The 26,864-nt window shown below is 55.6% G+C and overlaps 10 protein-coding genes across 10 annotated transcripts; 4 read left to right on the top strand and 6 right to left on the bottom strand.

Annotated features, from left to right (window-relative positions):
* Positions 1 to 130: 130 nt before the first annotated feature.
* On the top strand, positions 131 to 1,417 carry B0T15DRAFT_375087 (uncharacterized protein; the record flags this gene model as incomplete). The annotated part of the gene is made up of 2 exons (XM_062864224.1): positions 131 to 588; positions 658 to 1,417. Coding segments are annotated over 2 exons (1,218 nt in total), but the record flags the coding sequence as incomplete, so codon positions are not given.
* Positions 1,418 to 4,768: 3,351 nt separating this feature from the next.
* On the bottom strand, positions 4,769 to 5,996 carry B0T15DRAFT_570549 (uncharacterized protein; the record flags this gene model as incomplete). Its single annotated transcript, XM_062870840.1, has 5 exons — positions 4,769 to 4,955; positions 5,014 to 5,111; positions 5,331 to 5,403; positions 5,603 to 5,736; positions 5,819 to 5,996. The coding sequence occupies 5 exons, from the start codon at positions 5,994 to 5,996 to the stop codon at positions 4,830 to 4,832; spliced, it is 609 nt and encodes a 202-aa protein (XP_062725644.1). The 3' UTR covers positions 4,769 to 4,829.
* An 875-nt stretch (positions 5,997 to 6,871) lies between these two features.
* On the bottom strand, positions 6,872 to 7,865 carry B0T15DRAFT_546014 (uncharacterized protein; the record flags this gene model as incomplete). Its single annotated transcript, XM_062870151.1, has 1 exon — positions 6,872 to 7,865. Exon 1 carries the CDS (start codon positions 7,754 to 7,756, stop codon positions 6,872 to 6,874), a length of 885 nt encoding a protein of 294 aa, XP_062725643.1. The 5' UTR covers positions 7,757 to 7,865.
* Positions 7,866 to 8,993: 1,128 nt separating this feature from the next.
* Positions 8,994 to 10,697, top strand: B0T15DRAFT_16390 (uncharacterized protein). Its single transcript, XM_062862139.1, has 2 exons — positions 8,994 to 9,313; positions 9,382 to 10,697. Coding segments are annotated over exons 1-2 (1,080 nt in total). The 5' UTR covers positions 8,994 to 9,311; the 3' UTR covers positions 10,460 to 10,697.
* Positions 10,619 to 11,826, bottom strand: B0T15DRAFT_16398 (uncharacterized protein). The gene has a single exon (XM_062862141.1). The coding sequence runs from the start codon at positions 11,728 to 11,730 to the stop codon at positions 10,936 to 10,938; it is 795 nt and encodes a 264-aa protein (XP_062725641.1). The 5' UTR covers positions 11,731 to 11,826; the 3' UTR covers positions 10,619 to 10,935.
* Positions 11,827 to 12,191: 365 nt separating this feature from the next.
* On the bottom strand, positions 12,192 to 13,339 carry B0T15DRAFT_16387 (uncharacterized protein). Its single transcript, XM_062862137.1, has one exon. The coding sequence runs from the start codon at positions 13,177 to 13,179 to the stop codon at positions 12,232 to 12,234; it is 948 nt and encodes a 315-aa protein (XP_062725640.1). The 5' UTR covers positions 13,180 to 13,339; the 3' UTR covers positions 12,192 to 12,231.
* A 3,711-nt stretch (positions 13,340 to 17,050) lies between these two features.
* Positions 17,051 to 19,270, top strand: B0T15DRAFT_388139 (kinase-like domain-containing protein; the record flags this gene model as incomplete). Its single annotated transcript, XM_062864427.1, has 4 exons — positions 17,051 to 17,090; positions 17,181 to 17,593; positions 17,897 to 18,141; positions 18,196 to 19,270. The coding sequence occupies 4 exons, from the start codon at positions 17,051 to 17,053 to the stop codon at positions 19,268 to 19,270; spliced, it is 1,773 nt and encodes a 590-aa protein (XP_062725639.1).
* A 591-nt stretch (positions 19,271 to 19,861) lies between these two features.
* On the bottom strand, positions 19,862 to 21,492 carry B0T15DRAFT_16321 (uncharacterized protein). The gene is made up of 3 exons (XM_062862131.1): positions 20,768 to 21,492; positions 20,614 to 20,683; positions 19,862 to 20,500 (listed from the first exon to the last, which is right to left on the bottom strand). The coding sequence occupies exons 1-3, from the start codon at positions 21,167 to 21,169 to the stop codon at positions 20,091 to 20,093; spliced, it is 882 nt and encodes a 293-aa protein (XP_062725638.1). The 5' UTR covers positions 21,170 to 21,492; the 3' UTR covers positions 19,862 to 20,090.
* Positions 21,493 to 22,595: 1,103 nt separating this feature from the next.
* B0T15DRAFT_545990 (uncharacterized protein) lies at positions 22,596 to 23,526 on the top strand (the record flags this gene model as incomplete). Its single annotated transcript, XM_062870150.1, has 2 exons — positions 22,596 to 22,643; positions 22,701 to 23,526. 2 exons carry the CDS (start codon positions 22,596 to 22,598, stop codon positions 23,349 to 23,351), a joined length of 699 nt encoding a protein of 232 aa, XP_062725637.1. The 3' UTR covers positions 23,352 to 23,526.
* Positions 23,527 to 24,091: 565 nt separating this feature from the next.
* B0T15DRAFT_424863 (peptidase S28) lies at positions 24,092 to 26,423 on the bottom strand (the record flags this gene model as incomplete). The annotated part of the gene is made up of 7 exons (XM_062865625.1): positions 24,092 to 24,463; positions 24,539 to 24,893; positions 25,012 to 25,187; positions 25,284 to 25,600; positions 25,682 to 25,836; positions 25,920 to 26,055; positions 26,187 to 26,423. The coding sequence occupies 7 exons, from the start codon at positions 26,421 to 26,423 to the stop codon at positions 24,214 to 24,216; spliced, it is 1,626 nt and encodes a 541-aa protein (XP_062725636.1). The 3' UTR covers positions 24,092 to 24,213.
* Positions 26,424 to 26,864: the final 441 nt, after the last annotated feature.

Below are 26,864 nucleotides of genomic sequence, written 5' to 3'. Positions count from 1 at the left end.
TACTCGGCCAGCCGTCCCCAACGGCGGTTCGGGCGGCACCACTGAACAGTCACCGCGTCTCTACAATGAGGTGTACTACAATTGCATTGGCGGGTCGCCCTCCTCGGCAACATTGCATTCCTTTCCTCAATTTCCTCGCCTTCCTGCCGAGCTGCGGCTTAGGATCTGGTACCTGTCCCTCAAGCGCCAGCGTATGATCAAGGTGGCCGTTTGGACCGAATGGACAGAGGATTGGGCCAAGTCAAGCGATCAGTCGAAGTCTCGCTACTTCATGGCTCGTAACCATCTGGGGAAGCTCGTCAGCGGCGGCAGCTACTCTACCCAGATTCTGCACCCTAACCGCCCAGCCTTGTTCAGCCCACTGCTCTGGGTCACCTGCGAGTCGAGGCAGGCTGCGCTAGGGTTTTACCGCGTCCATCTTCCCACGTCCATTCAAGGTCGTTCCTCTTGTGGGAACAAGACGGAGGAGCTTGTGCTCTACTTCAACCCGGAGCACGATATCGTGGATATCGAGGATTGGTCCTTGTCGGGAGCAGGCTTGGTAGACTTCCTCCATGACGCTAGGGCGTACGATCGCAAGGGCCGAGGGTAAGAAAACAATCACCTGGGCTCTGCTGTACTCTGTAATCTGAGCCTTACCGCTAACAACGTCCACAGCGTTACTCACCTTGCTCTTGATATGTATGGCACGTGCCCGGGACATTCACGGCTACCAAGCCCCACGACGATCCACCCCGTAGCAGCCGTGTCCTTCGCCGAGATACTGCAGTACACCCTCCGAACAGTCCTGCAGCCCGTCCCATGCAACGGCCCCTTCAGGATCCAGCCCACGGTCGATGGCGACAAATCTCACTTTGCCCAGACCATGCCTCTCCACGCCAATCAACGGTGGGACCGTTTCGGCACCGGCAACATCCGCTGGCTTGAGACCGATCCGCGGTGGGGAGTCGAGCACGACCTCGGCGCCGTGAGTTTCCGGAGAAACCCGCTCACTTGCCTCTGGAGCTGGGAAGATATGGAGAGGGCATTCGGGATTGCCGAGCGGGTGCCGGACGACAAGTTCCGTTTCTACCTCTGTCCGTACATCCACTGGCCTGCTCCGCAGTCATACTACGATGCAGTCCACGACAAATCTACGGTGCTGCCCCCGAGGCAGAACAACCCCTTCTTGAAATCCCCGTGGCGGGAGAAATTGGCGGCTTACCTGCACGTGGAACAAGAGCACTGGCTGCGTCGTACCCGCCAGGAAGAGATCCCGAGACACGGGTCGCTAGTCGACGCCGAAACGTTCCAGCGCATGGAGAGCGTCCCGAGCACGGCCCTGGGCATGTGGCTTTGTTCACCCGAGGCCTTCGGCAATTCGGATAACCCTGCCGGGAAAGTCTTTGACCTCTCGGCATCTCGCCCGGGCCTGCTGCTCTTTGAGGTCTGACGCACGCCCGTCCACGCGGCTGCCATCCGACTTCTCAATGCGGAGAAGATTTCTTTTCCACAGAGAAGTGGCGTCACCTTAACAACGACATCACCTGTGGGGCTATCTAAGGCTTGATGACGCCACCATCTTATGTACTTGAATTACGACGGAATGCGAGCTTGCTCGGCTTGGACAAGTACGATGTTGGGGAGGGGCCCGGGGAGAGGTGGGCGCCTGTCGTTTCTGAAAAGCGGTACTCCTAAGGATTGGCGAGCAACGGGTGATGCGTCTATGATGATGAATTGGGGTCATGTATTGTACTATAACTAGGTACGCATTGTACTGTAATTACTAGTACCTACTCAAGGTATGTACGGATTACCTCATTAGCATTGCGTCTGCTTCTTCATCGATCTTCCGCCTATGTGCCTTGTGGTTGCCCCCGGCAAGCAGCCCCCAAAGGACATCACTTCAAAACATGAAAAGCAAAGGAAAAACAAAGAAAAAGAAAAGGCCATGACGAACTCATGGTCGAACCTGGTGGCACTTACGGCGTACTCCCCGCCTTCCAACGGGCGTAGACTTTCCAGGTTACTGCGGGCAAATCGAGCCCTCACTTGGTAGAGAGTTTTGGGGTGTTTCGTATCTACATCATACACAAGAGAGACCGTATGACGCTCAAATTGCATGAATGGGCCACTGCATTAATGCGGTTTAAGTAGTGACGATACAGGTGGCCTGCTCTCTTGCGATTGCTTACGGTCGTCAGTCGGTTTTACTACTCGCTGGGCTGGCGGGGACTTGAATACTTGATCGCCGTTTCACGAGGCCCAGCGAGAGGAGTAACGTACATTATCAGCGAGCGGGACATATCAGCGAGCGGGACACTCTCCACTACTCTATAACAACTACTCTCAATTGCAATGCAACAACACTAAGAACCAACTACAATTACATCAGAAACAGATGAATCAGACCCTTCTGCACCCTCCTGGCAAGTGCGGGCATTATGACCAGGCTTGCCGCATACACCACAGCACCGAACCTTCGTACGACCCCCCCCCAGCACCATTACCATCCAGCTATGTTTCTTACATTGCCTCCCCACCTATAGCCCCCTGGCCTACCACCTCCTGTACCTCCTGCACAGTAAGTGATCCTCCAAGCCGTACACGTGTTTTTTTTGGCTCTCCGGCGCTTGCTTAGCGCCTCGTTGGCCTTACAGAGCGAAGACACCTCTGCCTGAAGGAGGGCCACCTGGTGCATTACAGCCATTGTACCCTTGGTAAGCTGGTCTACAGCAGCCAACATCGAAGTCGGGGAGCTATTTTGATGGTTGGCAATGCGAGTCTTGATGAGCGTTGACTGTGAGTTGGCTTCTCGGGGGTTGTATGGTGTCTGAAAGACCCAAGATTATACAGTGCCTGGCCGTGAGGTTAGGGGTGTTGGTATACGAAGCTTGATATCTAGCTTCGAAAGTACCCTCTCTAGATCGTACGGCACAAGGCCAGCCCCTGCAAAACCGCCCTGGATATTCCTCTTGGTGATAGAGGCAAAGAAGGCCGCATAAAAGGTACAAAGGAACTCGAGCTTGCTTATATAGTTGATATATACGCGCATCAAGTCCTCGATCTGGCAACCGTACGCCTGCTTCAACGGCCCAAAGCAGCCAACATTAAGTGGCTGGAGGAGGTAGGAGGAATATGGAGGCATGCAGAGCGTGATAATATTGTTCTACTGGCAGTAGAGCTCGAACTCGGTTGAGTAGTGGCTTTTGTAGCCATCGAGGATCAACAACCGGTATTTGCCCTTTATCCGAGGCGCTATATGGTAGTCGAAGTGCTTGATCCAATCAAGGCCTACTATATTGGTAGTCCAGCCATTCTCGGTAGTTGCAATACACCAGTCGGCTAGGAGGTTGCACTCAGTATACCAATTGGCAAGGTGGAACTGCGCTGCTAAGATGATGAACGGAGGGATAGCCTAGCCAAGGGCATTGACGCCTTAGATCACCGTCGCCCATTTACGGTTGCCAGGCTAGGCTAGCTTCGCCTTGCCACGGCCATCCGAGGTTATAACCACCATGCCCGGGAAGATAATGCCCATTATAAACCCAGTCTCGTCGAAGTTATAGATATCGTCATCTACAATACCGTACTTGGCCTTAACATTCCGTACAAGGGCAAACCACTTGCCAATGACCTTCGGATCCTCGTACTTTGCCCTCTGGTAATCGTATCTTCGCGAATAACGTATACGGAGCTCTGGCTGGCGTTTGACAAACCGATGCGCCCAGAGCTTGCCAACAGGGGGCGCGTCGCGTACACGTAGCAGTTGGTTGGCCATATCTTCTACACCACGTAGTCTCGGCGGAAAAGCTCGTATAGATAGCTCAATAATATATTGAACAATAGCCTCCTCTTCAGATTGGGTAAGCTTCTTCGAATTAGCTGGAAGATCGCGTCGTATAGGCCGGCCGGTACGTCGGTAGCCGAGGGTTGAAACTGGCACGTTATAGAGCTTGGCCGCGGCTCGAAGGCTTAGTTCTATATCATTTTCAAGAGCTTTGAGGGCCAAGGTTACCCTAGCTTCCTTTGAAGTGGAAGACATCTTTAGTTGTAGGAAAAACGCGTTGTTAGAGGTAGATGAGGAAGGACGCGTTGTGCCGAGAACTTAGTGTCCCGCTCGCTGATATGTCCCGCTCGCTGATATGTCCCGCTCGCTGATATGTCCCGCTCGCTGATATGTCCCGCTCGCTGATAATGTACGTTAGTCAATATTGATAATACAACCAAAAGAAACCAATGCTCCAACATCTTTCAACCCAACTACGGTACTTATGTAAGTATTAAAGTATGTACCTCTTTCTAAGTTAAGACCTTTATTAAGGCACACAGATTGATAAGGTACCATATTACCTATGGAGAAACCCCTTTTCCTACTCTCTAATCTCTATGCACGATCATGGTCCCTTGTAACGTCAAACCTACTAATAATGATGAACAGTAGTGTCTCACCAGTCCGCGACCGACTTAGGTTTGGGGTAGCACATTCAATAGAGAGTAAACAATGGGAGATGCTAGGTAAGGGGCAGATGGATCTGCTACGTTGCAATTGCCTTGGCAGGAGAAGTGATGGCTATCGGGCAGTGGTGCGATATGTCATGCGTGACAATACCTAATACCTTTCAAGCAGCATACGACGCCGAGGCTGTCCGAGGGAATGTGTTCGGTTTATTTACGTTACAACTCCTACCGTTCCACAGCTCCAAAGCAAGAAGAAAGTATACTCTCTACACGGTGACCGGATTTTCAACCGGCCCTTCTTTGCGGGTTCACTTCACCGTCACGGGCTCGCCTAATCCGCAATATCTCGTACAAACTACTAACTATCAATATACATCAACACCCTATCGTCATCCTCTGTTGAACGGCGGACGTCCCTCCGGGGCGGTCTCAAGGTCCCGTATCTCCCGCGCGATCCATGCCTCCACCGATCCCTTCTCCTCGTGGAACTGCTGCTGCAGCCGGGGGTCGAAATGCTCAGGAGTCAGGAGGTTCCCAAGTGTTGTGCTTATGCCCATATCCTTTCCACTTGACCCAGTACTTCACCTTCACGCTCAAAATATCCTCCACGTCAAAATAATTTTCCGGGGCCTGCTTGGTCATTTTAAGCTGGGTTGGGCGGGGCGATGCGACTTGGGTGGCGTCTTATTCACACTCTCTGGATCACCCTATCAGCAATCTCCCTACCCCTTTCCGTTTCCCAAGGCAGAATCCCCGCTTTTCAGGTACCACGCCTAATAAGTACTCGATCCACACTGGCACCCTCACCAGGCTCCTGTGCAGCGAGATCGTTCGGCTGCGTCATGATGCTGCCGCCCGTGCCCGTACTCTGCCGCCGCATCAACATGTACAATGCAGGCAGCCCAGGCCGAGCGCGCCGAAGCCGACGTATCGGACCCTGTATTCCCCTGTGTCGGTGCATATCTAGTTCGTTCATCAGCGTTACTTGGTGAGACAAACATGGTATTAGTCTCAGTAGTCCCAGCACCCATCTTCTTGGCCATCTTCCCCGCGCTAGCCATGCCCGACGCCATGCCAGAGGCCTTGGGACGATGCGGCATGGAAACTCCTCAGCTTCCGCTCGCGTGTCAAAATATCTGTACTTTGGCCCCTTCCAGCTTACGATTGCCTCTTGCGCCGCCGACCACTCCGTGTGCACGCCTGGTTTCCGACCAACGGCCACGCCATAGAACCGCGGCGGCTTGTTATCGCTCGTTGCCGAAGATGGGCTGCGTCCTGCCGCGAATGCCGCGGCATCTTCGTAGGTCGGAAACGGCTTGACCGGTGACATGTCGGGTTAGTAACGCGGCCGATCTCAAGCAGGATGGACAGAGCCCACACTGCGCCCCCTTGAAGCCGGCGATCTGCTGCTGGCACTGGGCCCAGCTCGTGTAGACTCCCGGCTTGAAGCGCGCGCGGACGGCGTAGTACTTTTGCTCCGAGGCGTCCATCTTGCGCTTTTTGGAGGGAGGTTCGGCCGTCGTGGCCGAGACAACCTTTCTACTCGCCGACGACATGTCGATGGCGATCGCAGCCAGACGCGTTGCGAGAGAGGCGACGACTCCTACAGTCCTTTGTCGTAGAGGCTCCAGGTCGGAGGAGCCGCGGAATGATGCTGACTTGCAGCGGTACTGGATACGGAGGAGCCAGCCTATGTCGTCGAAACTCGCGGTTTCGGGCAGCGGCTTTGTCGACAAGGCGGCAAAGGTTGGGCATGGGTAGCAGCTGCAATCGTCAAACGGAGCACGTCAAACGGAGCACATCTTTGGGGTCTGGACGCTAGAGACGCGCTTTGTCGGCTTTGTGGCGAACGACTCGGTCTGGCAAAAGCGAGTGAAACCGGAATTCTGTAACCGAGTTTTTGCAGAACAATATGGTGCTCGAAGAAGTCAAAGTTGGAGTCTGAAAGTTATTGGAAAGGGAGGGAGTGGTTTCCAGATTCCATGTCTCCGTCTGCCCAGAAGTGCTAGAACCGGTAGGTAGCTATAAGGCTATGAAACTGCCCCCTTTGAACAACACCGAAGACAACAAGCTGTTGGTTGTTGCGAGGAAGCCGAGAACGTGAATTGCATTAGACTTGGAAGTCTACTGTCTTTTGAGATCAAACTAACTACTAACTTGGTAGAGATTAGACGACGCATTGAGTAACCCTCCCTTTGACTTCAATTTATTTGTATCACGACCTAATGAGTGACTATATTCCTGCTCCCGTCTATGATGCCTCCGAGTCCAGTTGGCTTGACTCGTGACACAGCGTCACCCGAGGGTCGCAGCTTCCGGCGCAGATCAACTCGTGACACTTCCCAGGCATCCCAGCTGTCATCCAGATACAACTCGATGCCCCGGCCCGCGGGACACATTTGACCTTTTCCCCCTTCTGGACCTACTGTCCTTACACCCAGCGTGTTTTACCAGCGGAATCCACGTAGTACCGTTTCCCAGATTCCTCGTCGGTAAAGTACTTCCTCTGAGTGGAAGTCTTGTGACCTCCCTGGCTCTGAGACGCAGTAGTAGCAGAACGATGACTCGCAGACGAGGATGACTGCGAATGTCTGGGCTCACTTGCATAATATTTGGCGTTCCATGTTCTTTTCTGGGCGTCCTCGAACCACGTCTGGTTCCGCTTATCAGTATTCAATTTGCAAGGCATCCGCCTGCCCCGGTGGTAGTAGTACGTGTTCGGGGGAGGGCCGAAGACCGCCTTGAAGCTGTGAGGGTTGCTTGTCCGGTAGCCTCCTGCCTGCGTGGTGTATGTGTCGTTGCCGTTTCTATCGCATTGGTGGTACTCCCAGTCTGCGTCGTAGTAAAAGTATCCACCGTACCCGTCTTCGTGAATCTCTTTCTTCCAACCGGAAGCGCCGCCGCTGGATGACCCGCCAGCACCGCCGGCGCCACCTTGTCCTCCTCCCGAGCCGGACCTGCTGGGCTTGAAGTCTCGTGACAGCGGGAACCTGGCGTTTTGGTAAAGCAGCAAGACCTCACGCGGGGTAGGCGGGTTGGTACCCCAGTTTATAAAGGTGCCAGCGACCGGGAGTGAGCCCTCGGTCCGGGTATCGACGAGAATACAAGTCCAGTAGTCCCCTGTGTCCCTCATGTAGCGGAATCCGATGTGAAAGGTGTGCCTCGAGCTTGCCCGCCTTTCGCCGTGCGCATTTTGCCACGTCGTGACGCCCCATTGGGGAAGCGAGATCTGCTCCGGTTCTGCGTTGTCGAGGTACGTTTGCATGTCGTCCCTGACAGCATTGTACGCGACCTCGGTCGGCCTATTTTTCGGCATTTTGGCCTGGGTTTCCTTTTCTGGCTTGACAAATAGTAAGGTACTGAGGTACCTAGGTAGTTAATTAGCGTGGATTTAGTACAGGTAGCTTCGACTGATGAAGATGGAGTAGATCCTGAGTCTCGACCAGCGAGTAGGGATGCTGTAGCGGAAAGGTGGATGAAGTGAGATATTGGAAATGAATGGAAGTCAATGAGTGTTGAGAGGCTTAAGTTATGACTCGGGGGAGACGGACTTCAAGTCTCATTTATCCTCGCCAACCTCTGATTATTCGCAGCTATGGATACCTGCCATCTTACAGACTTACTCTACATGATGCGAGTCCCGAGACACACCGGCAGGCTCAGACCGTGGTCCATCAGTCAGAGACCTGATGCAAGTTGAAGCCTTGATCCTCTGAGAAATCACCACAAAGTCCCAAGGCAGCCGGCTCCGTAGTCTCTGAAGGCTGGCCTGAGCCCCGTTTCACGGTCAACTATGGCACGGCTTCCTTCCGGCCTCATCGGCGACAGCTCGGGGTAGGGGATGAGTCGCCTGCCCATGTTTAGGTGCCCACCAACCACTGAAAACTCCATATGTACGCTTTGTGGCAGCCGTCTGCCGTAGCCTGCCACCAACTTGCATGGGTAGCAACAACTTCGAAGCAAGACATAGCGCACGTTCCTAGCCAACAGCCTGGATGCCGCAATGTAGACTTATTGTCGTTGGTCGTTGGCCCGTCGTTGGACGGTAATTGGTGATACCCGTGCCACGCCCCCCTTACTACCGGGACTCGCAAACCGACTTGCTACATCGCAAATACAGCCGACTTACCACATCGCAAATATAGCCGATTTATCACATTGCGAACGTAGCCGACTTAACATATCCAACTTACTACATCGCGAATGTAGCTAACTTACCACATCGGAAATGCAGCCGACTTACCACGTTGCGAATATGGTCAACTCACTGCATGCGAATGCGGTTAACTCCAGTATATTGTTGCCTGCGTTTATCGTACTAGCTGTGGCCAAGATGTGGCTACGATGCAATAACTAGTTGAGTACCGAGTTATGCTGCAACTTGGGATCGGTTTACGGGGGAATTACTGGTGTACGGAAGGGTTGAATGTATCAATTTGGAAAGACGTCTAGGTTGCATTTGAGTAAAGTCTCGGCAAAGATTAGGCTTCCGTACCTACGCCTGTCGACTTTTGGCCCCGCGCAGCCGAGTCCGAAACATTACTGCGTAGTAGCCTAAATAACCAGCCCATTGGCGATCCGAGTGTAAAAAACCTCAAATGTTACACTTTTTGAGGCCATGTGGGGCCGAGTCAGCGGCCTGACATTCCATGCATGGATGCCGCCAGCCATTTATTAAGGCTGGCTGACCATCTCCAGCGCCCTTCAACTTGACAACTTCCCGTCCTTCCCCTTTGAGCCGACATCTCACAACTATCTGATCAGGGCACCGTCATTCCCGCGCGAATATTTAAAATACGCTCTCCTCCCGTGACTCTGTCGCGGTTGAGGCCTATTTTACCGCCAGCGCAGATTCGCATGATCGCATCACAATGTAAGCATACGCCAAGTAGGCCCCGTCGGCGCTGACCGTTCTCGCTAACCAGGATACTTCCCACGAAGGGCCGCTACGTTTATTCCTGCTCCTTACCGAGAAGGGGAGGTCCTAGACCTCCGAGTGTGCGAAAGCTACTCCCGCGACCTACCGTCTCGGGTTACCGCCACTATCACCAAGGTGCTCTCGATGACCATGTCCGTGGTGCTGGATGTCAGCATCCAATTCCAGACCCGGCATGGCCCGCCTATCCACTGTGTGCTCAAACTCTACGACCGTCGATTTGGCTCATCCCTGCGTGATGTTCTCGGGAACGAGCCCGCGCCATATACACAGGAAAATGAGGCCGCATTTCAGACCTTTGTTGCGCGGGGAATGATGCCCGGGTTCCTCCGCCACCTGGACGAAAGAAACGAGACCGCGCAATTCGCCGTCGCAGCTTGGAAATTCCTTGAAGAGCCCGATCGCACCGAACGCCTTGCCAAGTACGAAGCGGCGCTGTGGTATGACTGTATCGAGCACTTTGAATGCGAGACCCAGGCCTATCGCCGACTCGCCGATCTCCAGGGCAAGTTGGTTCCGCGCATGCTTGCCCACGTAAGCCTATCGCCTACCAAGCTCGCGACTACTATACCACAGGAGGCAGCGTCCTACTTTAATATTGAGGGTATTCTTCTAGAACGTATCGACGGATATTGTTTAAGCGACCTAACGGGATTTCCGCCACCAAGTAACCTAAAGGAATGGCAACAGATCATCCAGTCGGCCGCTGATGCAGCGCACGAGATTAACAAGTACGGCATTATTATGAAGGATTGCGCACCGCGCAATGTGGTCGTGGACCGGCGGTCGAACACACCGCGTATCGTCGACCTGGCACAGTGCCGCTTCCAGGACGAGCTGGAGAAACGATGGAACAAACAGGGGTGGCACGAGGACGAGGGTTGGGATCCGGATGTCGAGTATTGGGAGCAAGTGGGTGCCGCATGTAACCCAGCGGCGATTGGGGCGGTGATGGTGATGCGTATACAAAAGAAGACGGGTGTGAAGCTGGACATCAAGTATCCCGACTATGAGTCCATCATTGCCGGGACAAGGCGGAGAAAAGCGGAGGCAGCTGCATCAGGAACGAAAAGTCCGAGGTGAAGTGTAAAAATGACTGCGGAGTGGTGTCTATCTGTCTCTGGCCTGCTCGGCCGCGGAGTCGAGGAGCTGCTGGTCAGTGTACAGCGACAAGGCATCATGCGGAGCTTTGTTGATAGTGCAGATGTGCCAGCAGACGGCAAGCCGGGGACACCGTCGGCAGAATAATAAGTTGACCGTTGTGGTGCACGACCTTCAAGGCAAAACCATCTTCCCGGGCTTCGTCGACGGGCACATGCACCTGATGCTTCTCGTGCAATCCCTCGCCAAGCTGGACCTGAGCGGGTGCCAGACGCTGGCCGACATCCGGGCCGCCATCCAGTCATACGCGGCGGCGCACCCGCGCGAGCCGCGCATCCTCTGCCGCGGGTGGATGCACAGCATGACGCCGCACGGCGCCAGGGCGTCGGATCTGAATGGCTTGGCGGTCGTGGACATGGACGTGGAAGGACAGAAGGAGAAAGTGAAAATGGACAGGCCTATCCTGGTCGACTCCATGGACCTGCACTCGACGTGGTGCAACACGGCGGAGATTGCGGCGCTCGGCGCCGAAGCGTGGGCCGACGTGCCTGCCCGGGGGCGTGAGCGAGCGGGATGCAGGGGGCCGGCTGACCGGCGTGTTTAGCGAGGCGGCCAATATCACGTATGTGTGGCCGTATCTCGGGAAGTTCGCGACCATGCGGGAGAGGATGGCGGCCATTGAGGCTGCTGTGGCGGCGTACCACCGGGCCGAGTACACGGATGTGGTTGATATGACTATGGACGAGGGCGCGTGGGAGGCGCTGCAGGCGCTTATTGTAGGGAGGAGGGAGAAGGGGGTTCCGATGCGCATTGCTGCCTATTGGTTGGTTAAGCCTTTGGGGAGCGAGAAGGAGACGATGAAGCAGGTGGAAAGGGCGTTGGAGTTGGCGCGGGAGTTCAATGCCGAGACGTCGCCGGACTGTAGGGTTGTGGGCATCAAGGTGATTTGTGACGGGATTATGGACGCCTGTACGGCAGGGTTGTCGGAGCCGTATGCGCATGACGGGCATATGGAGGTGCCGCTGTGGACCGCGGAGCAGCTGACTCCCGTGGTGAAGCGGGCGGATGAGGCCGGGCTGCAGGTCGCGCTGCATGCCATCGGCGACGCGACCGTGAAGATGGTGGTCGATATCCTGACGAAGCATGCGAGGCCGGAGCGGCGCCCGCGCGTCGAGCATCTCGAGTTGACGAGCGAGGAGGACGCCGCGCGCTTGCGCCGGGGCCGTATTACCGCGTCGATCTAGCCGGTACATGCTGATCCGGCGATCCTAAAGGCGTGGCCGCGCTTGCTGGGCGAGCATCGGTGCGGGAGGGCGTTCGCATACCGCGACTTTGCCGACTTAGGAGCGCGGCTTGCGTTGGGCAGCGATGCGCCTACGGCACCGCACGCGCCGCTGGGGAATGTTTATGTTGGCACGACGAGGAGGTCCTACCGGGAACCGGCCATGGAGACGACTGTGAACCCGCACTTTGCTCTGGGGCTGTGTGAAGCCGTTGCCGCGGCTACCGAGGGTGCGGCGTATAGCTGCTTCGACGACCACAGGATAGGTGTGCTCAAAAAGGGGCACAAGGCAGACTTCGTCGTGGTGGACATGGAGTGGGAGAAGGAGAAGCTCATGCAGGCAAAGGTGACGGAGACGTGGTTTGACGGAACTAAGGTTTGGTCCGCCTAGCTATCGCGAGTTCAGAGGGCGGACGAGAAGATTTCCGAGCGTTAGATATCGCGATGATATTTGCGGCTACTACCAGTGCCTTTATTCATAGGGATAATAGCGTCTTGGCCAGATATTCATGGCCGTTTTCAATCCTTGCTCCAGCGGAAGACCGGCATGGTTTGTCCGCACGTCTCCGGTGTCATTCCCATGCAGGTTGACCCAGAAGATGGCGTTTCCCGCAACCGGCCTGAAGGCGAGCCCTCCCTCCTCGTGCTCTCTCCACAGGGGGTTCATCTCCTTTCCATCTGACTGCCTCCGGGTCTCATGGCCCTGCCACATGGCCTGTCCCCGGGGACCTGCGGGCACAATCGGCTTGGCGTAGGGGAAGTATGTCTCGCCGCCGGTGCAGTTATCCTGCAGGATGGCGAAGAAGCTGGCCACGCGGTTCCACTTTCGTATGCTGCCGTCCGGCGCCCATTGCGGGTTCTCGAACCAGTCGTGGTGCATGTTGAACTTTTGTCCGGAGGTGTAACGCACCAGCTGTGGGGGCCCCATCTCGTCCCATCCGTCGCGCATCATTGTGCCCAGGAAGCGTCTTGTCCGGTTGAGCACGCACATGACGGCCGGGTCGTCGCGAGGCAACCCTGCCGAGCTCGAGGTGCGGTCCGGCGTCTGTTGTTGCCTGCCTTGCTTGGTCACTTGGGACGGCGCGAACCTCGGCTCGGCCATGTCCAGCAGAGAAGCGATCTCAGTCGGTGTGACGAGGTCGTGGATGTAGATGATCAACGGTTCCAGCGAGACCAGTTCGGTCCGGTAGGCGTGCGATGCATCACAAACGAAGGAGGCGTTGGCCAGAATCGTCGTGTTTGACGTGTGGTTCTTGAGGAACGGGAAGGCGAAGGGTGAGTCCGGGACAAGGAAGTCGTCGATGAGGGATGTAAGACGCGGGGACAATAGATGCGGAAGGTACGGGATGCCGAGACCGAGGAGAAGCCCCCCAGCCCAGATGCTCGCCACTTTGGCGATGCCGGTTACTGCCATCACCATGTTGTCCAATCCTAACTCGAGTGCTTCGAAAAATCTGAGCACATCGGTTCCTGAGTGGGCTCGGGATCACCACGTCGTAGATATGTGGAATATATGCCACCGACCAATCCCTTGACCTCGACGCGGCCAACCACCATGGAGAGACGCCTTCCGAGGATCAGATGTTATCGGAGGCCAAGCAAATTAGCCCGATTCCTCTGCGACCGTTCTCACCAACTCGCATAACCGAGGAGGTGGCAGGAGGGTGTCACAGATGCGTGACTGGCCCGGGTGACATAGCCGGAAACGAGGACGTTAGCAGTCCTCCCTACCTCCATTGACTAGAGTTGCCGGGCGCTACGGTAGTGTAGACAGGCAACAGACCTCGTAGGTGTCTGCTCAAAATAAGGTTCAGGACCGGGGAGAATGCCAATGATGCATTTTCCCCAGACCGGAAAGCCCCCCGGCTCCGGCCCTAATCCCGACCAGGTATTTCGGAAGGAGACGGCCTTGGGACTGTTGGGGCTGCCGACCGCTAAGCTCCACCAATCCACATCGCCGCCGGCTGGGCACGTTACGACAGGGGATTGTTGAATGACAGGGGGTCGTTGACCCTGGCTTCCTCGGGATCACGCCCCGAAGCCACCGGAATACGCGTCTTGGGCACGAAATGATATCCCTCGCATAGCGTAACAAGATGGAGTAGCTCGTTAACAAGATCTTCCAGCCTTTTGCTTCTCTTCTGCTTGTCGCAATGCCCTGATGCGAACGAAGGCACGCCATAGTCATTCGGTAATCTGGTAGTTAACCAGGACTTGGGGTATTGGGCCCGAGTAGATATGGAATCTGTATTATAATAAGTAGGCACTAGAAATGTTGACCTACCGCTCGCCACATACGTAGGTACCATTCAGACACCCGCGGCGTATTGAAGGTGTGGCGCTGCGTCGCCCTGAAAGGGCATCAGCGGTGCGCGTCGAAAGGGTATAGCCTATAGGTAGTTGTAAACCATCGTTGAAGGTGAAGGTGATGTGCCCAGCGAAGCCAGGCAACTGGCTTATATGTGAGAAGGCTTGGAAGCCATACTCTACATAAAGGCCACAAAGGTCTTGGTAGCTCAACAATATGACAGCGTTGTGACGCATTCCATCATGTACCCTGGCGAGAAAGGTGATCAAAGGCAGCATACAACAGCTCGAGGTCGCGGCGACAACTTCCCTTAGCCTTTTCGATACCAAAGACAACATGCTCGGACGGGGAGCTCAGAGTGAGAGTAGAAGTTTTGCTCAGCTGAGACAATGTATACGGCCTCCTTAAGGACATGTCTCGCCCAGGGCCAGAGTCGGCGCAATGCGGCGTATAGAGCTCGTCGTCCCGGCACCGATCTCTACGGTCAGCCTCAGGCCTCGGAAGTTATGCCCTTCCGAGCTGGCAATCGTTATCCAGTCGCTCATTATCGCAGATTCTCCTGGAGCAGCGTCTCTCCGCCGTCCTGTTAGTGGTGCTCTTAACCTATCATTAGCCCGCCTACTCGTCGAATGCACTAATAGGTTGCGCATAGGTCGATATATCAGGTGAGAGCAAGGGGGTAAGGCCGTTGTCGATGTCGGCATAGCTGACGGGGTCTCCTGTTGGTTGAAAAGTTGAGATCCTTCAACTCTGCATATTTGAAGTTTCAGTAGGCGTGAACTCGAGGCGCAAGTCTCAGGACTCGGTGGCGACTGTGGTTATACGCTGAAGCGTGTGGTCTTCCCTGAGCCATCCGGCCGAGAATATAACGACGTGCAACCTTAGTCGCTTCGAAACGCTTATTGACAATGGAGGAAGGTTCGAGTGACATACCTCATATCTCACCGGACTTTCGCATCATGGTTCATCTCGTGGTGTGACGGGTAAGTATGAAAGGAAAGACCATTTAGCGATGCCAGCACCTTAGGATTTAACCATCCGGGACGTTGTGATAAGCATAAATTTAGTCCGCCGACGTTCTCTCGTAGTAAAAAGGAGCATCTTTGCGTTTTAAAGTCGAGGGTACTGCGAATCTTCAGCTTCCCTAGATTTCTTTCGGCGTTCTGGGCTGCAGGCTCTGCAGCCAGCATCCAGGACCTCTAAGGTCCATGTCACTACATGCTGGCAAGCTTTCTGTGATGGCGGGGAGGCGGAGTTCAATCCAGCTCAGATCGACGTCCATGCACGCAGTGAACCATTGCTGTTTCATCAATTCCCATTTCCACTCGCAAGTGACCAGGACCACCCGCGCACAAATATACTGTACTACCGTACGTGTAGTATATACGACATGATTACAGGATTCGGGTCTCTAAGTGCTTACCGATGTAGCATGACCTGGGACTGCTGAATCGTTTTATTTGTCGTCTATTGCCACTGCGCGATTTGAGAGATGTGTTCGGTATGACGTCGACGAGAATGATCGGCAAACTGCGAACCGCGACAAATCTATCGAAGCGACGAACGGTTTCACCAGCAATGGAACAGCCGCAGCTTATAGAGGGACGCTGGATTTATTATTGACCAGCATCGTGGCTTCTCAATAACGTCTGGTGTTCGTCTTCAGTTAGTACCTTACCCACACGCGACTACGCGACTCAGGGTCCTCCACATGCCGGTCTACCGAGCGGCGAGAGGGATTTGCGGATGGCTTGGCAGTCTGTCGTCGGCTTGGCAGTCAGAATGCGGGGAATCTGTTAGGGCCTAAATCGCGTCTGCGCAAGCGATTGAATGGCCCTAACGGTTGGGACATTGCTGCTGTTTATAGGGGCTTTTCAGTTACGCATGAAATAGGGCGGAATATTGTCGAGGTAACTCAGAACCCGACGAGCATCCAATGATCTCGGACTTTTCGGGTCAGCCACCAGGCCTCATCTCATTGGCAAAGGGTGACGCAGGCTGCGCAGCTTGCCGCGCTAATTGAGTAGGTGCCAAACATGGAAATGACGCTATGCCCAGGCATTACGTCATGGGGGGTCCCCTTGCACCAAATATCTGCAGATCTTTGAAATGCCCAGCCCATTCAAGCCAAGGCACCTGCCCAATGCTGCGCCAACCCAGCGTGACTTTATTAGGCTTTCCATGACATGTTGTGGTTTCTAAGCAGCAGAAGCAGTCGCCTCCACCTCAAGACTTGCCTCTGTTTTGACCGGCGTCCGACATTTTCACCTTGAACCATTCGGCTTTGCCTCGTGTGTCAAGCTGAATTCCCCCTTTAGTACCCGCCGTGTCGACGATTCCTTGCTCTGCAAAAGCGCCGCCAATTACAAGGGAACTGTCATCGCGGCGCGGGTCAACCAGCTGACCGGATTCGCCTGATCCTTGATCACGTTCATCGTATGCAGAAAAACGATGATGACGGCAACCATTTGAGCAACGACCGAGGATTATTTTGAGGCCTATCCCCCCACCAACAGTTACATTTCCGGGCCTCATCACTTCGGTGCCTTGGTTGCAGTCACAGTGACCTCAACCCTCACCCGCTATTTTATTTTATTTCACTTTCGCCAATCCCACTGCCCTCCACCAAGACCTTGATCCCTCGCTATCTTCATCGACAAAGGTCCGGTCCACAGCAAACCCCAGTGCTCCCACGTGTCCACCACATCACGCCCGCACACGATCCGCCGCAATCGCATCGACATCTACGACTTAGCGAGCACCCCTGGCCATTCCAGATCGATCCTCAGCGGGGCGTTTGTGTTTGGCCGCCTCATTCACGCAAATTGGTGGGACCCGCCGCCTTCTACATCGTTTCCAGTGGTGATACTCCGCCCCTCCGGTTTGAGCCGTCCACAACACTTCCTCGTGCCCTACAACGTCGAGATCGCCAAACCGAGATTAGAAAACCGGCAACAAAGGAGAGGGATCATTGCAAGCCAAAATGTCGACAATACAACAACTCAAAAATTTCATCCGTCATGGTGGGTTATGACTTTTCGGGAGGGGCAGCAGCAGGACGATGCCTGCCGCTCGTGCCTTGGACTCGATGGGCTAATGCGATGTCGCAATAGGCAAGCAAGCCCGGGTGGCCGACGAATCGTCGGCAAGCGCAAAGTACGACAACCCGCAACCCAAACATCAACAGCCTCCGAAGACGGCAGCAACAGAACCTTTGCTGGGCGACAATACCGATAGACATCGCCGCGACGCAACAAATCGCGCTGACCCCGCCCAACCCCAAGCCGCAGAAGTAAAAGCGAAACAACACAAGCGCATCCCCGACGAAAACATTGCAAAGCTTATTGCTGAAGAGAACGAGAGCAAAAGCAAGTTCCCCGTCTACCCGGGCCTCGAGCGGTGGGAACTCGTGGAGAAGATGGGCGACGGTGCCTTCAGCAATGTCTATCGGGCCCGAGACCGCGAAGGAATCCTGGGAGAGGTAGCTATCAAGGTCGTCCGCAAGTTCGAGATGAACAGTTTGCAGGTACGTGGAGTATGGGACTCGTGCACGTCTTGGCCGGCCCTGCTTTTTTGCTTGTTCGGGTTTCCTTTTCTGTCCCCTTTCAAGTTTCCTTTACCAACTCTAGGGCCGTTCTAGAGCAGAAAGCATCTTCATCCCGACTTTAAGACAAAAGCCCCAAAGGCTGCAGAGGTGCGAGGAATCTCCCTTCCTTAAATCGCATGCGCACTTGTGCTTTGGCAGCGGGGCTGCCTTTACTCCGAGTCAAGCGCCGGAGACCTCGTAACCGGCCCTGTGCGTTCCAATGAGAGTTAACCATGGCTGTAGAGGGCGAATATCCTGAAGGAGGTGCAGATCATGAAGCAGATCGACCACCCTAACATCATCAAGCTCATCGACTTCTCCGAGTCTCGGCAATACTACTACATCATCCTTGAGTTGGCCCCTGGAGGAGAGCTGTTTCACCAAATCGTGCGGTTGACCTACTTCAGCGAAGATTTGTCTCGTCACGTCATCACTCAGGTCGCAAAGGCGTTGGAGTATCTACATGAAGAGAGGGGAATTGTTCACCGGTAGGCAGTAGTCCCTGTCAGTGGAATCACGCATTCGCTGACCGAGACGCGCAGAGACATCAAGCCGGAGAACATCCTGTTCAATCCCATACCCTTCATCCCGTCAAAGCACCCGAAGCCTAAGCAGCCCGGGGATGAAGACAAGGTTGACGAGGGTGAATTCATCAGGGGCGTTGGCGCCGGTGGCATTGGGCAGATCAAGATTGCCGATTTCGGGCTTTCCAAGATCGTCTGGGACAACCAGACCATGACACCTTGTGGCACTGTCGGGTACACAGCGCCCGAGATCGTCAAGGACGAAAGGTATTCGAAATCAGTCGACATGTGGGCTCTGGGGTGCGTTCTCTACACGTTGCTGTGTGGATTCCCGCCTTTCTACGACGAGAGCATTGAGGTGCTCACTGAGAAGGTGGCCAAGGGCCAATACACATTCCTTTCGCCGTGGTGGGATGACATCAGCCAGTCAGCCAAGGACTTGATTTCACATCTACTTTGCGTGGACCCGGAGAAGCGATATACGATCAGAGAATTCCTCGCCCACCCCTGGATCCGCGAGATCGGGCCTACGCCACGGGAGGAAAAGAAATTGCCGGCAGATCAGGCATTGCGCGCCTTTGATATGGGCTCGCTCGTAGAGGGCGACAAACGCTACGACTTCCGGTCTCCTGCTGCCATCAACCTCCGCGAGGTCTTCGATGTCGGCTACGCAGTGCACCGGCAGGAGGAGGAAGGCAAGCGGCGGAAACAGATTGGTGGCAAGGCTGGCGTATCACGTCTTGACGAGCTGGATGAAGACGACGAAATGGAGGAGGACGAGAACATCGCGCAAGTCCTTCAAAATGCTAATGTCGGCACCGGTTCCTCGACTCAGCAAATCGAACAACGCATGAAAAACACACAGATCCGCGAGCAGGAGCATCGGGGCCGTGACCGCGAGAGGAGAGCGCACCCGCCACCCGCGGCAGCTGCCGAGCAGCGCGGTTATGGCCAGCACTCGGCTACGGTTGCCGCAGCTGCGAGGCAACAGGTGCGCGAGCGTAATAAGCAAAAGGGCCCATTCGAGCTCAACTTAGATGGTGCCACGCTGCTTGGCCGTCGCGGGATGAAGCCCGCTGCGAGGGTAGCATAGGATGCTAGCCAGCAGCTAGGGGTTGGCGTCGCACGGTTGCAGATTGAAGGCGACTCTGGCTCTGGAGCCGGACCGTCAGACGTTGCTGTGCCCGCCGTTCGTTCTGCTGCGGTTATGTCGAACCGGGCGCTGCGACCAATTAGACGGTCAGTTTCAGAGTGAGAGGGCCGTGGAAGGAGCACTTCAGATGAATTGAGTCTTGGGTCCCGGCGAGTACACTGGAGGATTGGAATCGGGAACTGAGGAAGCTGGTTAGGCAGGTTAGAGGGAGGAATTTGGTCAACACCATGTTTAGGTATATTTTTCTTTCTGTTCTGCATCCTTTCCCATTCGTTATGTGATATTCCACCTTCCGTTCTCATCAGGTCAATGCATTCATATGATAGCCTTATTTGACGGGGCGGACAGGAAGCGTTTGTTCATATACATATGGGATCTGGTGAGAGACCTCAAAGCAATATTCGCTTCACACTCGACCAGCAACCTGAGTTTTCTATGTGACGTTATTATCGCATGCTACTGTGCCAATGTTCCACGACGGCTCATGGTTACCTTACTGCAGCTCATTTCTACGTTGTCTCACCTCTCTTTATTTAGACAGCCGTTGCCGAGCCCGAGACTCGAATGAAGCCGTTACACAGCGACAGCTTTTGACGTGTCACAAAGCCGAGATTAACGAAACAATGACTCAGCTAACCAATGACCGCTAGACCTTTTGGAACGACACGAAGCACCAAATTTGATCATCCCGATAGCAAGAGCTAATCATACAGGACTACTTCATCGTCGGAGGCACTTTGCTACCTACTAACTACCTGATTTAGTTCAACCACCCTTCCACTTTCTTCGCCGCCTCGGCCGCGCTCCCTTTCAGATCCCATTCCGGAATACCGTCTTCGGCCGCTGCAGCAGCCAGCGTCTTCAACCTCTCCGCCCAGGAAGGCCACTCCGCCCGCCGCAGCGCAGCGTCGCCCTCGGCGCCGAGCTGGCGCACGAGCACGTCCCCGGCAAGGAGCACGTACTGCGCGGCAATGGCCGCCCGGCAGGCGCGCACGAGCGGGGTGTCGATGGCAAATTCCTGGCTGGGCGGGTGCTGCAGCCCTTCCGAGATGCACTTGGCGGTGCGCCAGCCGCCGTCGACGGGGAATAAGTCGCCTGCTACGAGGCGGGCGAGGAGAGCGTGTGTGTTGAGGGCCGAGGTGCACTCTTCTGCTGGGGAGGTGTGGTCCGCTAAGGGTGGGGAAAGGGGGAGGGGGGACATGTGTTAGCAAAGGAAAAAAGAAGAAGAAAAAGAAAAAGAAAACACAAACAAAAAGGGGGGAAGGAGAAGAAAGAAAGCGTACGGGTGAAACTTCGCCAGATCTCGGCTGCGTGCCAGTCTAGGTTCTCGGATTCCCACCCTAGCTGGGGGTTCTGGACCAAGCAAAGATACTGGGGTCAGTACGAAAAGTATCCTCCGGTAAGAGATTGGGGATGGATGGATGCAAAATGACATGCCTCGGCGTCGAACTTCACTGCGGCACCGCTCCGCTTCAGGCCGACCAGGAGATCGGCAAGCCGCTTGTGAGCAGGGTCACGCCGGTCCACGACCTTGGCCAGCTCGAAGACGTGGTCCACGACGGCGCCGACAACGAACATGACAAGCTTGGCGGGATAGTCCTGGACGCCGCCGCTCGCGTCGGGGGACGAAACGGTGGTGCGGTAGTAGGTGCGGAGCTCCTGCACCGCTCTGTCGACGGCGCCGTCATTGTCGTCTGCCGGGGCGAGCAGCATCTTCTTGATGATGGCGAGCGTGTCCAGCTCAAGGGGCACCGTCATGGGGACGATCTCAGATGCCATCGCGTCGATGTGAGCCAGCCACGCGGGCGTTGGCTGCTGGGTGTTGCCAGGAGCGGCCATGTCTGCTGCTTGTTTGTTTTTGTGGTGCGGAAGCTGTTTGATTGTCTCTCAAAACTTGAATTTGGGAGTTGAGCAGCAAAGGGTCTTGATGTTTTAGATGCTTCCTGAAGTGCGAACCAGAGGCAATCATAGGGCGGTAAGAACAAAGATGTATGAAGACCTGAAGTCTGGCAGAGGAGGGAGAAAGTGTAAAAAGGGGTGTGGTGACGTCGCCACACGCCCAGTCGGTCTCTAGAGCTTTCTTTCTGTGGCTGTGAGGCGCTTGTTGAGAGGCGACCCAACACAGCACGATGGTAAGATGCAGTGCTTCAGATAGATCTGTAGGATCGGGCTGAACCGTCAGCAAGCTGCGCGAGTTTGCATTGCAGCCGTGGGGCTGTCTCCGATGGCAGCCAATTATCGTGCTGGGTCAAGCGGCGCAGCCATGGCGAGGCCGCACTGCTTATTCGATCATGCAGGTGACACCCGGGCGGCACAGAAAGCCGGAGTGTATCATAGTTCTGACGTAAGTAGCCTACTCGGGTAACGCAGACGTCACTCACGTCAGTCCGGTCCGACTCCGAGCGGCGAGGAGCGGCGCTGCCATGGAAGCTATTCGCAAATCGCACCTCACACCGCACAGAGATGCCGAGCTTTGATTTCCTAATAGCCATACAATACGGTAGGTCAGGTAGTTTGGTACTGCGGTACTTGTACATACTGCCACACAGGAGGATCTGTGCTCCACCTGTTCACAATGACAAGTTGTCCACGGTCCGAGTTGCAAAGCCTCAGACCTGCCTAGCAGGTTCCGAAATAGCAAGCCGGCTCCGGTCAGGACTCAGTACCTCAGAATCCTTAGACGAACCTTGACCCGCCCTGACCGGTCTGGCTGTCTGACTGTCTGACTGTCTGACATTCACGACGCTCGTTGCCCTTTCATCGACTAACAGTCCCTACCTAGCGTTCCCACAGCGGCCCCGGTCTGAAGCCATCGCGAAACCTGTCGCCGCCCGGAGTGGCACGTACTGGCCAACTGCTGACAGTTTCTCGGGCTGCCGACCGGCAACGAATGCTTATGGTCGTACCCGCAAGGTAGCTGCTCATGTCATCGAAGGGGTCTAACCGTCCAACTGGTAGTGTCTGAGGCGGGCCGGAGACCGCGGTGAGACGCCGATGACCATCCCCGACCTTGCGGCGGCGTGTCTGGCCGAGCCCGTTGTCTTGAAGCCAGGACGGGAAGACCACAGCATCGGTAAGGGGAGTGTTGTCGAATCCGGACGGAGATAAAAGGGGCGCTCCCTTCCGGGCAGAGATGTGACTTCTCCCGTACTACAACAAGCAAACATAACAACGCATAACAACAACAACCCACACTCCCTTTTAAATACGCTCCTTTTCTTATTTATCCTGAGCCCGGTGCTCCCTTTGAATCTACCCAACCAAGATGTCTTCAGGTCCAAGGCGCAATACGGACACGGACCGGCGCGGCCTGGTGAGTACGACACGCTATTCCTACAGAGTGCCTTGGGACTAACACTCTTGGTCTTAGCAATACCACACGTCGCAGGGCGGCTACCCGGTGTCGGTCGCTGACGCGCAGTCGTCCTCGCGCGACCCGCGCCGCGGAGGACGCAGCGGGTACCCGGGCGAGTACCGCAACAGCGAAGGCCGAGGAGCCGACCAGCATCAGAACTTTGACCCGCGCATAACGCAGCGTAACCCCGCTGCCCAGGGGTACTACGAGACTCCAGTGCATCCGCCGTCGTCGCCCACGCGTTTCGACCCTGACCGCCGCGCCGCCACCTTGCGGCAGGTAGATCGCGCCCAGCCCGAGAACCTGCACCCCAACGACCGCCGCCGTGTAGCAGCGCAGGGCGGGCCCAACGACGCGGGCTCTCGCCGCGCCGTCTCGAGCGCCAACCGGGACGGCACCGGCACCGCTTCTCCCGTCGGCATGATGCGCCACCCGGAAGGCAACGCAAGAGGCTACGACCGCCTCCCCTACGAGCCGCTCGACCGCTCCGGCCGCGCTGAGCGGGACCGGTACAATGACTACCGCGGCGGCAACACCGGCACCAGTGGTGGCAGTCAAAGCTGGCCGCCGCGCAGCGAGAGGTCGGAGGACTTGACCCGCTACGAGGAAAGGTACGAGAGACGCGGTGGTGGCGGCGGCGGTAGTGGCAGTGGTAGGCGTCGTTAAGGGGTAACCATTTACTTACCAACATCCTGTTGCCCTTCCGGGCGGGGTCCTTTGAGAGATGGGAGGGCTGGGCTACTCTTGACTCCGGATCATGTTGGCGCTGGTTGCCGCAGTCGGAGCACTCTCTGTGCTTAGGTACCAAGCACTACTGCTAGTGCTGAATAATAGACTCGCTTGCCTGCTGAGCAGGCACTATACTTGGAGAAATGCAAAGTGATCTGGAAAGCTGATGACTTGGTAACCCATTGAGTTAATCCTAACATATGATGGCTGCCGGAACCGAACCAAAGCAAGAACTGATGAGCGCCTTGGTGATGTTGGTTGTAAGAGGCTTTGGAGAATCCCGAGCCGTCTCGAGCAAATTCGGACCTACCTGAGGTTACTCATCGATTGACCAGACACCCAGTTGCTCCTTCCACACTGAACCAGGTCTCCTCTCAACAAAGCAGTCGCCCCCAGCTACGCACCTTCCTCAGAACAGACCCAGTCTCCTACCCCAAAAGAACGTAATTCTTAGAACTTGAAAGCAAAAGAAATAATGACCCTGGGCCAATCTGACCCGCCTGCATCTCCCACGCTCTCTACCGTCGCAAGGCGCAGAGCGGGAAAAGGTCGATGAAGCGACGAAGTGAGGTGTGAGCAACGGATCTTTGACGCTGACTCCATACTAATAAGCGCGAAAAGGATTGATTCACTGGTGCAATGATCGCAAAACCGGAGCAAAGTTCATGCTCAGAGTGCCAGATATCAGTATCTTCTGCACGTCACTCGTATCATACACCTAACTGCATTCCAAATCATAAAACACGGAACGATGAGCCACCCCCATCTCCCTCCAGCCTCCTAAACCCTCTCAACCTCTCTACGTTCCAGTGTGGGCGACAAGGGCCTCGCTCACCCACTTCTTCATGATCTGCAGCGCCTGGTCCTGCACCTTGGCCACCTCCGGGTTGACCTTCATGTTCAGGTTGGCCAGCCCCCTCGCGGTGAAGGCATCATCGGCGTGCTCGGCATTCTTGATCAGGAAGACAGCGACGTCGTCCGACGACGGCAGCGGGCCGCCGGGCCGCACCTCGCTCGACATGCTGGTCGCTCGCCAGGGGTCGAATTCACTGTAGGGTACAATACATTTTAGTAAGATCCGGTTGTATACACAATACTTGTATAGTAGTAAAGTAAATACTCACCCGCTCGTCCAGATAACCCTCGTCGACCTCCTACCCCACCCGCCGGTCTCCTTATTCAGGGTATCCGGGGTCAACCCTTTCGAGCTGCCGTACTTCTGCCCGTTCTCGGGCGGGAAGTGCATCTCGCACTGGCGCTGCCAGTAGTGGCTGTCGATCTTGCGCGACACGATCGACAGCGGCTGGTCGGCGGGCGCGCCCGTGGCCCACGAGGCCAGCGGCTCGTTGCACAGGAACCAGTACCAGGTGCGCCACGGGTTGCCCAGCGTGCGCGCCTCGAAGAAGGGGTTGAGCAGGTCGTGCGTGTTGAGGCACCACAGCGGGTCTTCCTGGCCCCAGACGTCGAAGTACGTGCAGGCTGGTGGACATTGATACATACGTTACTACTAAGTGTTCGGTAATAGATGAAAAGGGGGGGGGGGGCGGGGGGGGCGGGGGTTGTGGGGACTGGCGAGGGAAAGAGAGTAGCCCCTTACTCGAATCGCGGAAGTTCATCCGGAAGTAGGCGGCGTAGTTGACCACCGAGGCCGGCACCGTGCCCAGCACCTTGTCCTCGACCGTGTCGTTGACGCCGACCACGGCATCGCACATCTCAAGCACGTCGCGGTAGCCGCCCGTCTCCTGCCAGTACCTGAACGGTGTTGCAATCGCGCTGAGGCAAGGCCGGTCAGTACGAGTACTCACTCACTATGGCTATTGGGACAGATCAAAGTTACTAGTAGTACTAGTACTAGTAGAAGAAACGTACTAGGCAAAATCGTCATCCGCAATTGGGAAAGTGGCGCCAAAGAACTGCTTCAGCGCGTCCACCTTGGTCTGGTTGACGTCCGGTGCCAGCAGCAAGCTGTCGACGTACTTGGCGACCTCGTTGAGAGCGAGACTGCAGCTCGTGTCGTTGCGGTACCTGTCGATCCCCTTGCGGATGGTGTCGTAGTAGTACCAGTTGTCGGTGTTGACCTCGACGGAGGCGCTGCTGAGATGGAACGCATGGAACACGCCGGGCTTGAAATGCTCGATCCAGCTGCCCAGCGTGGCCGAGTAGGACGCTCCCCAGTAGACCCACGGCTATATAAGGTAAGTATCCGCCGGTCGGTCAGTACTGATCGTTGGTGCCTTTTCATCTGTCAAGTACAATATTCGACTCACCGTCTTGGACGCAACGCTCGTCTGGTTCTTGTCGAACGGGAACGTCACGTTCTGCGCAAAGGCCACGATATCTGCTGCGGCCTGCTCCATGGTGAGGTACTGGAGCGTCTCCGAGTCGAAGCCGTCGTACGGAGAGGATCCGCCGAAATACCGATCTGTCATATAGCATAGAACCCATCTCTCAGTTCAGAGGTTCGTGATGTGTGTGATGGATGGCAAAAGGTTGACAAATACGCACGCTCAACCACGACTGCGGCAGCCCCGAGGGCCTGGGCGTACGCGCCCGACAGGGTCGTGTTGTCCAGGTACGTGTATCCGCGGCCCGAGTTGATGGCGGCTGTGATGGGGTTCTCGCCGGGGGTCATCAGAACGACCTGCCAGGCAACAATTCCCGGAATCAGTGGGTCGCTTCTATCATCAATGGGACTGAGCTGAAGCTCTAATATAGGCTAATAATAGCCAAGGAGTTTAAGCACGACGACGACTCTGAGAAGCGTGTATTCACCGGAGATCCCGGGCCCGCCCACCACTGGGGGTTGACACAGTACAGCTGCTGCCACGTTCCGAGGCTCGCATTCTTGTGGTCGACAGGCTGCTCGAACCAGTCGCAGCTTGCGCCGGCGCCCGCGGCGCGGATGACGCTCAGAGCAGACTCGGACGTGATGTCCTGGACCCCTCTCAGCGCCGCCTTGGGAGCGATCCAGGGCGCGAAAGGGAGGATGGTTCCAGCAGGGATCTTCATATTGACTTGAGAGTTGGGGGACAAGTTGAGAGTCCCACTACTAGGCAGTGGCAAGGGTGAGTGAGGTCGTTGGAGCGCACACGCCACCGAAAACGACAAGCAGCTTTCCGGGACCCAGGAGCAAAGGGGGGACAGCTCCTTTATGATCATCCTTCAGCTAAAAGGGTTGACAGCGCGGTAGCCGCACAACCCCAAGTACCGAACGAAGGGATCATTGTGGGGAAACTGTGTAAATAACCGTACAAGTGAAGACGACAGCAGCCTAGTAGGCACAAGATGGAGCGTTGCTATGAGGCTAAATCAGAAGACCTCCTTGGTCAGCACAGTCTCATATTAGGGGTCGTTTAAGTAAGGATATATTGTTAGTATGCGAGAGCTTGTGCACTGTCCGGGTAGTAAACTCTACTCAGAAACAGGCATTCGCAACGACATAGACTGCGA

Source organism: Chaetomium strumarium, assembly GCF_033439665.1.
Source record: "Chaetomium strumarium strain CBS 333.67 chromosome Unknown B0T15scaffold_1, whole genome shotgun sequence".
Classification (NCBI taxonomy): Eukaryota; Fungi; Ascomycota; class Sordariomycetes; order Sordariales; family Chaetomiaceae; genus Chaetomium; species Chaetomium strumarium.
This window is presented reverse-complemented; position numbering and strand designations above follow the sequence as displayed.